The following is a 14164-nucleotide window of genomic DNA, read 5'->3' on the forward strand; positions in this document are numbered from 1 at the left end:
ATGGCACAAAGAGATGTTTTGCTGTGTTGGTTCTAGTAGACCCTGGCTCAAAATATTTTGTAACCCCAAATGAAGACTTAAGCTGATTAAAATACTTGGAATCCTTTTTTCTGCAAAAAGGTTATGTGTGTATATATATATACATATATATATATATTCATTCAGTACATTCAGTGTTCATAATGGACAGTTTTATTGAAAGCTTTATCAAAATCATGATCACAGTGATTCCCAGAATAAAGGTGTTTTGTAAATAAATAAATAAATATTTATTGTGTCATAGAACAGAATCATGCTGAGCGTGGTTTGATATCTGACTCAGTATATGAAAAACAGTCATTCTTTGAGGTCAATGAGGTGGGGTCTTCATTCTGGACAGAATTTGCTCTTTTCCTCTGGGTGCTTTTGATTAACTAATTTTTTGTCTTCATTGTCTGATAAATGAGTATCACTCATTCGAATTAGGAACTGTCACTAAGTGACTTAGAATGAGATAAGTCCAAGTCACTTTTAACACTGAAAGTATCCAGAAATCAGTCATTATAAATCATGAAACAAACTAATGAAACTATTTCTCTATAAATATTACTTTATTTCATTTTGTTTTTGTGGCTGGGAAAAAAGAGAGTTCTTCTATGGTATAGCCATTCTGACTTATTTTATTAAAATATTCAACATTTGGGTAACAAATTCATTTCATTCTGTTTTCCAGAACAATTTTACTTTTTGAGACTATTATTAAGCAGAATCCATCAGCTCTTCAAGTTTAACTGCCATAAGCACGTTGGAGAATGAGGATTTTTTAAATTTTATTTTATGCCCTATGTGGAAGAACCTTATAGATTACCCTGACCATATTCCCAGTGGATAAAGAAGCAAAACAGAAGTATAAACACATTTTGATGTTCTTTTTCCTCCTCTTCATGTTTTTAAACTGGATTTTTTCTTAGTTTCTATAGTCATTGTTTATTCCTACTATGTTTTTCTGATTTTTGAATGATTATTTTTTTTCATAGTGTTTGGTAAAGATCCTCCCTAAGATTTCCCCGCCCCCACAGCCCCCAGGGCACCAAAATATCTATCCCCTGATCACTTCTCTGCTGTGCTAATCAGCCTGTATGTAGTGGTGGTCCCTGCCTGCTCCTGGGATCCCTGCAGATCATGCTACCCCTACACGCAAAGTGCTGCCAAACATTTGCAGGGCCTGATGGGGGCTGTATTCCAGTTCGTCAGGATAGCACAGGTTGCAGGGAGTCCAGGAGCAGACAGGGAGGGTAATCCCCCAACTCCCCAGTGCTGCTGCCACTGCTTTTGGGTTAATTAAAGTGGCAGAGCAGCGATCTGGGGGTGGAAGGGCCAGTTGTGACATGGAAGGGGGATCCAGGAGTTGATGGGGGGGGGTCAGTGGGGTGATTTGGGGGACAGAGGGAGTGATCCAAGTGTCATGCCCCCTTTCCTTCCTGGTCTATACTGTGGTTAGAGAACCAGTGAGCAAGGCAGACACGGGGCAGACTTGCAGCCCCTAGCCACACCCCTGCTTGCCAGCCCTCTTGCAGCAGGTCAGAGCAGTGCACATCAGTGTGTTAAATCTGAACATGTGACTGCTCACTAGCACTAGTTAATCTTAATGCAGACTGAGGGTGTAGTTACACAACAATAAACTTGTGCTAATGTTAAGAAATAGCAATTGGGCAGGCTGCCGGGCAGGTTCCCCTTCCCTGCCTTCTCCCCTGGGACAGTGGCACCAGCCACAGTTGAGCTAGGGGACATGTGGGAGGTGAGTTGTGAGTGCTGGGGAAGCAAGAGGAGCAGGGAGGGAAAAAGGGGGGAGAGCTCTGAGGCAGAGGTTGGGGCCCCAAGAGGTGGGGGTTAAGGGGACAGTTCTACCGGTGAGGAGGCAGCTTCAAGGGGCGGGGGTATAGCAGGTGAGCCCCAGTGGAAGGAGCAAGCCAGGAATGTGCGGGAAGGCATCCGTATGTTTAGGGCTCTGCCAGCTGCCCCTACTGCCACTCCAGGGGGAAGACAGAGTGTTCACCTGGGAGTGGGTAGTTCATCTAGCATGCTGGAAGTCTTCTCAGAACTGGTCTTGGGCCTGTGGGATTAATATGCCTGCAACATAAGCTTCACTAAACCATTTAGGATATGTACAGATATTCAAAAAGCCTGTGGTGGAATCAATCTAAGTTACATAGTTTTCTTTAAGTTTTGTTGTGCCTAACTTCTGTTCTCTTATGAGTATAGACTACTTTTCTGATCATTTATACCAGTAAAATGTGTTGTTTGTACCTGGCCTTAGATGTCATTCTTGCTGGAAGAATATTCTCTGAGCCACTCAGAAGACCCTTAGCTCATGTTTTCCTGCCGTAATGTGTGGACCCCCTGTTCTAAGAACTTTTAACACATATATAAGATAACATATAACAATCCCTGAGCAGTCCCAAGAATTAGCACTCGCTAACTCTAATGTGTAAAATCTCAAGTAATCATGTCCATTGTTAGGGCTGTGTTTTTTTTCTGTAGAGGCTTGGAGTTTGTTGGATCCTTTGCAGCAGATAGTTCTCTGCTTCCAGCAAGGGGCCTGTTGGGAGACAAATATGGCTTTTCAGTACCTGGCCCAAGTTCCCCTCCAATGTAAATTAGATTAGATGGAGTTCTGCAGTAACATTTCCCACCCGCATGTAGTCTTCTGAAGCCCAAGCCATGGCTGGAGATACCTGGATCTCATTTCTGTCCAGCTTAATGTTCTGAATATACCGTTTCCTGGAAGTTGATAGGATTGGAAGTGTAAGTGGGTGTTGTCAACTGCGTCCCTGCTGACAATTGCATGCTTTTGGAAATATATCAAGCAGAGAACTTGTGAGGATATTTTACCTTGCTTTGGACCAGTTGAACTTGTACCAGCTGAACCAGTAACAGGAACAGTAAATAGGTTTAAATCATTTTCCAATTACTTAAACCCGTTTATGTGTAATGTCTGTCCCTAGCCAAGGTGTGGATCAAAGTTGCTCCTTTATGCTTTTTATCTTCTACTGCCCCTTGAAGCTATAAATCCTTGTATTTTAATGTCTTAATACGTCAAATGTATCTGTTAATGGCATTGCTATTTTATTTTGTTTCCATAACATTATTTACCTCATACAAGCGCATTTTAAAACCTTATCCTGTAAAGACCCTGGGGATTGTTCTTGACAGCATCAGTCTCTGAACGTAGACCCATTAGATGTCAAAAAGACATCATACTGAAAAGCTGACATCTCAAACTGCCATTCAGATAGGCATATCATAGAGCTGGGGCCACTTACTTGTTTCCCAACAAAGCGAGAAACCTGAAAAACTAAGTGATTTTTTAAATGAGGAGAACCGTTTTTTAAAGTCCCCCACCAGGTGTTTTGTTTTTGTTTGTTTTAGGTTTTAAGCTTTGTGTTTGTGAAAGACAGTCCTGTTTTTTCAGGTCAAAATGGATGCCTCTATGTACAGTCTAATCAAATTAAAATTAAAAGGTCCCCTTTCTCTACTTCCATCCATTTTACTGTTGGTAATATAAAAAACCCTGTTTCTCCCAAGTTTGCCATCCAGTCAGTGGCCTATTAGAAAGTCTTATTACCACCTTGAGGTAGTATTCTCTCACGGTGTTTTTTTCTCATGTACAATACATGTCGTTTGTTTTTTAAAATTGTTTGGTGGTAGATGCTGGCTGTATGGTTACAATCCAGCAGTTCAGCGTAAAAAACGTTAGACCCTGACTCCATGTGGCACCCAACAACTTGGGAGATGACAATTGCTCATGGATCCAGTTACTCAGGGAGAAAGCAGGGAGCAAACACCAACACACATTGCTTGCAACAGCTTTATTCAGAATGGAAACAACTTTGGGCAAAGGTCCCAAAAAAACAACAAACCTGGGACCTGTCATGAATGTTAGTTCTTTTCACATTTTATACACCTTTGTTCATGCCCATTAACATTTACTCCACCTTTGCCTCTCCTTTGTTCCACCTATCCCTCCTCCTATCTCAAGCTCTGCCTCTGTTTACTGTTTACTTCATTAGCATGGAATTGCCTATGCATTCCATTCATTTACTTGCCTTTTTGCTATGAGTGCATGCTCAAGACTGTCAACCTGGCTTCTCTTGGTCACTTGCCATTTCTTGCTGATTTCAGCACCATCTCCAAGGTCTTGCTTCTGCTTTATCTCCTGATGATAGCTGGTGGGCAGCATCCTGTTCTTCTTTTACACAATGGGCTCTATACTTTACAACACTACTCCATTGTTAGAAAAATGCTTGCCTTAGCGTTTTGCAATGTTACTTTTAATATATCATTCTGCCTTGTGGTCAGCAGCTTTGCTGAGACACAGATTAAAGCCTTTTATTCAGCTGCAAATCCAGTGCTCCCCAAGATCCAAATACAGTCACCCTAACAGAAAACATTAAGTCCTATAATACAGCCTTGTTTTTTTCTGCACTTCTTGAGCATATATTGATCCATTAAGATACAAGTCTATCTGAAAGAGTAAAAAAATCAATGACCTTTTTGTTCTCCTCCTGTTTAAAAATGCCAATCCTTCTTGACAGAAAGAGACAGGATAGTAGAGTATGGGCAAATTCAGAATTATCACCTGGCATGAACAACTCAGAAGCTGGTTATAACTGAACGTTCATGAGCTTACTTTGTGTCTATAATGACTTCCACACTAAAATGATATGACACTACATCATCCTTTAAAAAAAACCCAAACAACAAAAGCTGTACAGAATTATTCTTTTTTTCTAGAACTTTCCCAGAAGCAACATTACTAATTAGGAAAGAGTACATTTCACTGTTTAAGAACCTACATGTGTATTAGGTAACAGTTGCATTTAAATTATGCTACTTAAAACAACACACACTTGAATAGATATACTTAAAACATCATAACAAATTCTTTAAAAAAAAGTATTTTGGAAGAAAAATATCCTGCATTCTTTAGTTTTAATCTTTATTTTCCTGATGCTGAAAGCCTTACCCATGTGATTCATCTTTTACAACACAATAATGTCATTTATTTTTAATACAAGGCCTTCAAGAAGTTCAGAGACTCTTGTGGTGGCTATAGATGTATGAGTAAGTTAAATGGCAACATCTTGATACAGTACCAATATTGTTGTAATCATCAAGTCTTTTTTGTTAAACTTTTGTAAGGCATCAAAGCTGAAATCTTATATTTTGAAAGAGAGACAATGGTAAGAAGTCATTAATTCTGTGTTTCACAGGTACTGACTCTGTGGGTGCTCCAGGGCTCAAGCACCCACTTAAAAAAATTAGTAGGTGTTCAGCACCCATGAAGTAATGCTTGCAGATGTTAAGAAAAAAGCAAAAATGCATTTTACCGGAACAAGCACTGTGTTACTTCAACTGGGCTCTGCAGTGTCTGTGAAGATCAGGTACTTCAGCAGAGCTTTCTGGCACTTTTAACTAAGGCTGGTTCAATCAATTAGCAATTAGTTATTACATAAAAGTGCCAAAAAGGCCCACCTGAAGCGCCCAATCTTTATAGATGCTGCAGAGATGGGTTGAAGTAATGTGCAGCCTCTTTTGGCCATGCACGGGTTAAAAGTAAAACACCATTTTGAGATGGGACATTATGTCTGCAGAAAAAGAACAAAGTTGGTGCCTATTTTGTGTTTTCTTAAAGGTTGTATTGATTGTCAAACCAGTTATATTGGGATGTAAATACCACAATTAAAAGCACATTCAAAATATGAAGCGTGCATGTGCATGTAAAATGAGATTTTATTTTAGCAAAACAGCTTAACAATTTTTAAGGTGATCCCTTTTGTGTCTTAGGAATAGACACAGAGTTTTACATGCCACATTCTTTGTGCTTAGTCTCCTTGCCTTTCCTGTAGATGTTAGTGTCTTTCTGGTCCTGGAGGGAATGTCACTGTCTTTGCTCCTAATTGACAGTTTAAAACTTCTGCCTATGGAAGTCAAACACAGCAGAGAAATGTACAATGCAGTTACTAAGAAATAATGTAATTATGACTATGAAAATTGCTTCTTTCTCCCCAGAACAAATCCAAGTGCAAGGGAACAGTGTAACTGGGAAAACTAGTACGTGAATAGCATATCATTCTTATGGTCTCCTGAGACCATTTCAGTGTATTACAAGATGCTGATAAAATACAAGCCATTTCTGTGGATTCTAATTTGGAGATGTACATTTCAAAGTTATATGTCATACATTATCATAACCTTTTAATATGGGTAGATAACATACTTGTTTTATTCCCATGTAAAGTCATATATTAGAACTCAGTCAGAACATTTTTTGTATCCACAAACGCATAAGTAGTTGTTCCAATAAAATATATTACCAAAAAAATAATCCTTGGGTTTACAATAATGTCAGTGCTTTCCCCAAGATCGTATGCATATTGATTAAACTCCAGTATTCGTGATTACATTTTCAGAGTGCCTGATAACAAATTCAGATTTCCTTATGGGTAACTCTTACCTGAAATGTCAAGTATCGTAAATTACTAAAATTATTTATATTGCAAATAGTAACACAGATAATACAATGTTCCAGTTTGTATATCCAATTTGTAATTCCACCATGATGGTTCTACATCTGTTTATGAAAAATTTAAATTGTATTTTAGTGCTTCACCAATATCAGTTAAATTCCTTGGCTGGACTTAGAACTTTTTATTCATCTGAGAAATACGCATTTTTACATAAAATGTATTATCTGCTGTTTTGGATGGAAATGATCTAGAATTAAATCAAATGACTGGGTGGACACGGGTTGTTTGATTGCTCTTTTTTATCAGTCACATCATCATTCTTTTCTTTCTTTTTTTTAGACCAGATCTGTTTGATTGGAACAGTTTGGCTTCCCAACAGTCAGTGATACAACGATTAGACCATGCATTCAATGTAGCTAAACGGCACTTGGGTATTGAGAAACTCCTTGATCCTGAAGGTTAGTGCAAATCATGTACTATTTTCAAGATGGAAAATCAATGTTTCATGCATTTGAGTAAAAAGAATGTATCTGATGTCTATGCTAAATGATTTAGCATTTTGAAAGATTGAGAAAGATGGAATATATTACTGCAGTTTACCTATCTTTAAAGGTTGATTTATTTCCATTAGTATAGCATAATGAGTCAATGTATTCAGATTTCAGGCCAACATTTTACTATATCAACACTGAATTTGGCATCTAAATAGGGTTTGGGGATTTTTTTCTCTTTCTTCTAAGTCCGTATTACTTATAAAGGGCTCTTAGGTATTCATCACCTCTGAAAATCTGGCTAAGTATGTATTCAAACTGCAAGGATTCATATTTTAAAGTATTGTGTAAGTAGCTATAATATAATTTTATTTGAAATGTATGGGGTTTGAAATAGGAAGGTGTGGGTGTGTCTTGAGTTAATTGTGGTTCAGACATTTTGTATTGCAATCACATAGTCATAAAAGTAAACTGCCATAAATATTAGTATTTTGTTTAGCATGTGCCAGTTGTAATTGACCTGAAGATATTTTGCCAATTACACATGGACTAGATCAGTTTTGGTCTAACTCAGTAGGATTTCGATATTGACTTTACAGTTAGTGCTGACCGTTTCTGAAAATACTATCTTTCATTCATAAAAACACATGCATTTTTGTAAGTTAATATGACTTGGAAGGACCTCAATGCGCACAGCATTCTCCAGGTCTTTGCACTGCATGGTGTGCTTCTTAAATTTGTCCAACTTTCTTTATCATAAGAAAAATAAAGAATCATGCTGGTAGACAGCCTTGAAAGCATGCTCTAAGTGTGCATGCAATACTTTAATAGCTATGTTATTTCTCATTCCGTCTATTAAACCAGTAACAAGACTATTCTTTCTGGTTCTTAGATTTGTCAAGTTATCTCCTCATACACTCAGGAGTTGCTATCCTGGCTGTATTGAAGTAGATTCAAATCTTCCATTGACATAAATGCCTTATTTACTTGAATAGACGATGAACCTTATTACAAAATAACATCCCCCTAACCCCCCCATAATTAGATTCTATATATGGGTAATTTATAAATATGTTATAATTTTCCAGGTATAGAATATAATTATTGGAGGTTTGCCTTGAATTTGTCCCCCCTTCCATTGCTACACCATGGAACATAAAACTGGGGGTCAGGTAGCCATTTTCCTTTTTGCTTCCCCCTGTTGGGTCTAGAGTTAGGATCCAGATACCTTGTCCTGGGGGTGGGGAAGGGAGGGGGGAAACCCACCTCCTACCCCCAGACTGACCACAACCTTTCCATTTGACAATAGGCAAATTTATTGATACACTGTGATAACAGAAAAGAAGCAATACAAAGAATCAAGCAATTCTATATATCTGCCAAATCCTAGGGCTGTCATCAAAGTACATCTGACCAGGTTGCAGTCTTCATTCTGAGGCTCTTTCTTAGGTGTCATATGTCAGTATATCAGCAGTCTGGAGGTGAGATGCCAGGGCCCGTACACCCCCTCCAGTGGGATGGATGAGACAGGCTGGTAGTATGCCCTCTGTCCATGGTGGCCTCAGGGACCCTTCTGGGGGCTGGGAATGGGAACAGGAAGAAAATGGGATGGGACCCTTTGTTAGTCTCAAGTTTCTGCTTTTGTATTCTCCTCTCCTGATGATACTTGATGACTCTTGAGCTGTGCTATCACTGGTTGGTTGCCTCTCTGTGATCACACTGTCTACAGACTGTGTTGTCAACATATCACATGCATGCATACTAATTTGGTCTTTATGAGCCTTCTCCTAATTTGCTTTGTTGCCCCAAAAATGGGACTCAGGGCCCTCCTGCTTTGGGGCCTTGTTAGCTGGTACCACTTTTATCTCATGTTATAGGCAGTATCGTACATACTCTGAATTTTCCCAGACTGTTTTATAGACTGTGTGTGTATCCATTGGCCTTGCTGTGTTAGACAGCCTGTCTGCCTTGAAGGCCGTGATCTTGTGTGACTGTGAGACCCAAGCTCTTAGAAATCAATTAATTCATGCTGCCCATCTAAACCATTTTAATACATATCTCTATACCTATAAGCTAATTCCTCCCAAATAAACCTTTAAATACCATTGCTAAGCAAACACCCCTCAACCATTTCCCTTGGCAGCCCTTTCCTCCTCGCCTTACTTAGACCCTGCTCTCCCTGAGCAAATGGAAATGAGGAGCAAATATGAAAACAAGAACCTTGAAATTAAATATAGCTGTAGCAATTTCCATATAGTAGCCATACACTTCATGTAGAATTGATACGTGTTACCTTTTTGTGAAACTGCTACAAGTTTTAGCACAGGTAACATACTTTTAAGCAGCACTTTTTCACCTGCTTATAAGTAGTACAAACAATGCATGATATTAGTACAAAGCCAAAGATTGCTGATATACCTCATAGTTCATTCGACTAGGCCCCACCAGAGTCAAAAGCATTTCAAGACATGGTGACCCCACAGTTTGGCACACCTCAATATGTGTGTGTACTTCAGATATTCCTCACAAAGGACCCATGTGCTAATTAGCCCCCACTCATGACTGGAACTGAGTATTCTTGTTATGAGTTCTGGTCTGCTCCAAAAATATATATGCAAATGAAGAGCAGCACAATCTGGTCTGGTTTCACCTCATGGTGGGCTGGGACACTAATTATGTGAGCAAGCTGAGAGAGGGGGAAAGAGAAGGATCCTGGGTGAATTGTTTGGGTCCCCATTTGGTGATGTTTGCCAGGCATTTAAGTAGAGATGCACCAATACATAAGTCTAGATGGTATTGGCACCGATAAAAGGAAAATTAACATTATCGACAATTGGCTTTTTTTGGCTGATGTGGCCAATAATGTCGCTGATAAGTGCCGCTTACATGGGCACAGCTGCAAGACGCACATGGCCAGGAGTGGAGCTTGGCAGCTTGGAGAGCAGAGTCCAGCTGATAAGTCTGCTGCAGGGAAGGGAAGTGGCCTCCACGGTGAAGAAGAAAGTGGGGTTGGGGCAGGGGCAGGTGCTGCACAGCCAGTGTGGGGAGGGTGCAGGGTGGATCTGCAAGTAGCTCATTCCGGGGGACAGGGATAGTGGGCAGCTCCCACTGCAGTGCACACCCCCAGGGGAGGCATGTGGGGCATGTGCCCCAGATCTGCTCATGGAGCAAGGGTGAGCTGCTGTTGCCAGGGACTGCACCAGGCTCTTCCTAGTGATGGGGGCTGGGCCCAGGCTGTGCTCAGGGTGAGTGGGATGGAGGGCTCTGGGAAGGGTACAGCCTCCCCCAAATTTGCTATAGACCCACCCCCAAACCCTCCCTCCCAGCACTGCTGCTGCCCACCCAGTGCCACCACTGAGTGCAGTCCTGGCTTAAGCTATGCTCTGGAAAGAGTCCAGTGCTGCCCCCAGACCCAGCCTGCAGCAGCAGCCTGCTTTTACCCCACATGCAGAGGTGGGAGCATTTGAACCCCGTGCTTCCCCCAGAGGTGTGTGCAGCAGTGGGGGCTGGCTCCTCCACAATCCCCAGATGAGCTGCTCATGGCTTCATCCCAAGCTCTGTCCTGCCCTGGCTGTGCAGCACCTGCCCAAGCCCCAGCCCAATTCCTTCCCTCACTGTGGGGGCCTTCATCTGCCTCGCTGCCCCCATGCTCCTTCACTCCTCCCCACCCTATTTGAACAGACTTACCAGCTGGATGTTGATCTCCAAAATGCCAATACTGCATATTGGCAATTGGATTGGTGTCAGCAGATATGGCTCATTAATAATTGGCCATCAGTACTGGTCTAAAAAATCTTTATTGGTGTAATCCTACATTTAAGACTGCTGAAGAAACACAAATCATTGGAAATGGGAAAGCAAGTCAGAGCTCATCTGTGGGACTGAAGAGGAAGTTGAAATGTATTCAGTGTTATGGCTTACCATGACTTGAAAAAGAGTTAGTGGTGAGGGGCCTGCACTTAATGGGCACTGTTATATGTCTTTTTCAGATGGGTTCTATTAATCCATTCTTGTGGTATGTTCCCATCAACATGCTTGCTCAGTGTGGGCCATATGTTTTACAGTCATGCTCAGTGTTGGCTGCATTTAATGAACTTTGTAGTTGGTATCCACTGCTGTGTATATGTTGATTTTGGCAGCAGTTTAATGATAGGTAATATATTTAGTGAGATTTCTTTGTAGGGTTATAAAATGAGGAGGGTTTTCCATCATGCCAATTGGGAAGAAAAAACTTTACCTTGTCTTTGAGTAAATATGATAAACCTAGGATTTCATCCAATGCCTGAAACAGATCAAGATATAGCCTTATTAACCCTTTTCGTATTTCACTTATAACTGGTTGAACTTTGAAGACAAAACTTGAGGTTTTTTTCTAGGCAAGCAAATTGTTTTGAATGGGCTCTGTTTTTCTTCAGACATTTATTTATAGTCATTGCATATATTTTGAATCAGTTATAGATGCTGATTGTTTTTTAAAATGAAAATTATGCAAGTTTTGGAATTTATAATCAATATAAATATCAATAAATAATATGAACCCACACATAATGCAATAACTCAATACTTTTCATTACAATCCAGTTTCTGAATGCTTGACTAACACCAATATAAACATTTTATTTTTACCTTTGTGCTTGTTGTCAATCCTGAGTAACTCAGAACAAAAAAAATCTGTTTCTCGAGAATAATGACCAGCTTGCTGCTGATTTATGTCTAGAGCTGTCACTACATCAGTATGTGAGAAATACTATTAGATTGTGTATCCACTACTTTTCTTAGCACATTTACATATGCTTAGTGCTCTTCAATAAGTCGAAACTCAAAAACACATACTACAAAAAGTAAAAAGTTAGCCATATATTACAGATAAGTATAAGTGTGTTATGGGGGTATGCAGTGTAAAAATAGGAAGGGAAAGGACCAGACTGAGATGCAGCTAACAAGGGAAATCAAAAAGAATTCCACAGTGTTAGGGGTAACAGGAAGATCTAGTTTCTTACAAAATGTGGAAAACATTCTAATATTGGACGATGTATATAAGGTTAAAATGTCTTTTTTTTTTTAACTTCACTCTTCATGAATAAGGTAAATGTTAAATGATAAGTGTACTTGGCAGCAAGGATATGGGAGGAGATATGCAGCCTAGATTAGGGAAAGAACAAGTTGGAGCTGACTTGAAGGACCTGGATATTTTCAAGTTGGCTCCAACTTCTCCTCCAAGAGAAGGTTTAGACTGGACATTAGAAAAAAGTTCTTCACGGTCAGGGTTGCCAGGATTTGGAATGGGCTTCCAGGGGAGGTGGTGTTTGCCCCATCCTTGGGAGTCTTCAAGAGCAGACTGGAGAGCTACCTGGCTGGGATCACATGATCCCAGGTTTGGTGACCTTTTCTTGCCTGCTAGGGGCAGAGGGTCAGACTAGATGGCCCACTGAGGTGTCTCCAACCCTAGACTCTATTAATCTGTGAACATTATGGATCTTGTTATCAAAGAACCTATATCTAATTACGAATAGGACAACAGGCTGATTGGGAATGGTCAACATGGATATGTCAAGATAAAATCATGCTTGACCAAACTGATTTCATCCAATGACAAGGTGATAGGCCTTTCGAACTAGGGGAGAGGAGTGTCTATGAAATATGTCAATTTTTGCAAGGCATTTGACACGCTGTCCTCTGACATTCTCATTAGTAAAAGAAAGGAATACAGTAGACCAATGGTTCTCAACCATTTTGGATTCAAGACGCCGTGTGTTAGACTCAAACCAGTCCTCTGAAAATCCCTCTTAGTGTTCACTTGATTTTGACTACAGAAAAGCAATGGAGCAATTCTTCTGTGGTAGAAGAATTAGGGAGATCACAACAAACAGAAAGTTTTTGACGCTATGGTTTCCTGTTTGAAATATCAAAATTTTCCTGCGAATCATGTGTAGGCCTTTATACATCTAAGCATACTAATATTCCATATATAACACGCTTGAAAGCAGATGATAGCATCCAGGTGCTGCAGTACCCATGTCAAGAATGACTGGTCTAGGTGAAAGTATCGTAGGGTGGATTCGTTAAATTATTGTATTCCTTGTATTATTGTATTCTGTGAATAGTTATTGATGGCTTAATGTCTAATTAGGGGAGATTTTCAGTGAGTCTGTCCTGGTTCCACTACTATTTAATATCTTCAGTAATAACTTGAAGAATGACATTGAGTGTACAGTTTATACATTTATTCTACATCTGGAGGGTAGGATTAGGACTGAGAATGACCTTGATAACCTCAAGAAATGGTCCAAAATTACTCAAATGAAATTCAGTCATAACAAGTGCTAAGTTCTGGATGGAACAATCACGTATACGAAGACAGACTGAGAAATGACAGGCTAGGCTGCAGTACTGCAGAAAAGGACAAGGGTGTTATAATGGACCGTGTAGAATCTTGTGACTTCTGATGTGGAAAAAACTCTTTATCATTATCTATAGAAACTTGTATGTAAAGAGGTAACAGTAAATTATATAATGAGGCAGCAGTTTTTGCTGCTGCATTTGCAAGCCTGGCGTATTCCGGTTCTGCTCCCAAAAATTCCTCTGGTCTCACCCAGATTATTTCCTGGGATGCCACACTTCCTGGATACTCTGTGGCTCCAGAAGGACTTACTCCTATGTTCCCAGCTATACCCTAAATGTAAGCATGCATTTGTTGCAAAAGACCAATAGGAAATTTGGCTGTATAAATAAGCATTCTTCTCCTTTCTTCAGTCCTGGCGATGCTTTACATGGAACACCATGTCAACTTTTGGGCACCTTGCTTCAAGAGCAGGATATAAATCTAAATAATACTTCTAATAATAATTAATTATACAGATGTGCGCAAATAGGCAGAAGTCCAGAGGAGTGCAACTAAAATTATTGGAATTTTTGGGAATATGACTTGTGAGGAAAGGCTGGAAGAACTGGGTTTTGCATAGCCTACAGCAAGGTTGCCCAAGTGGCAGCCCACAGACTATGTTTTAGCAAACTGTCTGTAGTGACTCTCAGATCTCTTTCCTCTTTCCTGGTTGGTGACAGCTAATGTAGAGCTCATCATAAGTTAGGTACAGTGCAGGTTACACGGATCCTTAGGCTTACTTCTTTCCAACCTGAATACTCACCATTTATACTCACTCTTTG

At 40.1% G+C, this 14164-nt stretch overlaps 1 protein-coding gene across 7 annotated transcripts in view; it reads left to right on the forward strand.

The window, feature by feature from the left end:
- The window catches only part of DMD (dystrophin), a 2140576-nt gene that overhangs the window by 666114 nt on the left and 1460298 nt on the right, over positions 1-14164 (forward strand). For all 7 annotated transcript variants that reach the window (XM_090061814.1, XM_090061802.1, XM_090061811.1 and 4 more), the window contains exon 7: positions 6849-6967. In XM_090061814.1, coding sequence (XP_089917940.1) covers positions 6849-6967 — 119 coding nt within the window. The remainder of the gene's footprint in view (positions 1-6848; positions 6968-14164) is intronic.

The sequence above is a fragment of the Crocodylus siamensis genome, chromosome 1 (assembly GCF_052110815.1).
Source record: "Crocodylus siamensis isolate JL-2025a chromosome 1, ASM5211081v1, whole genome shotgun sequence".
Taxonomy (NCBI): domain Eukaryota; kingdom Metazoa; phylum Chordata; order Crocodylia; family Crocodylidae; genus Crocodylus; species Crocodylus siamensis.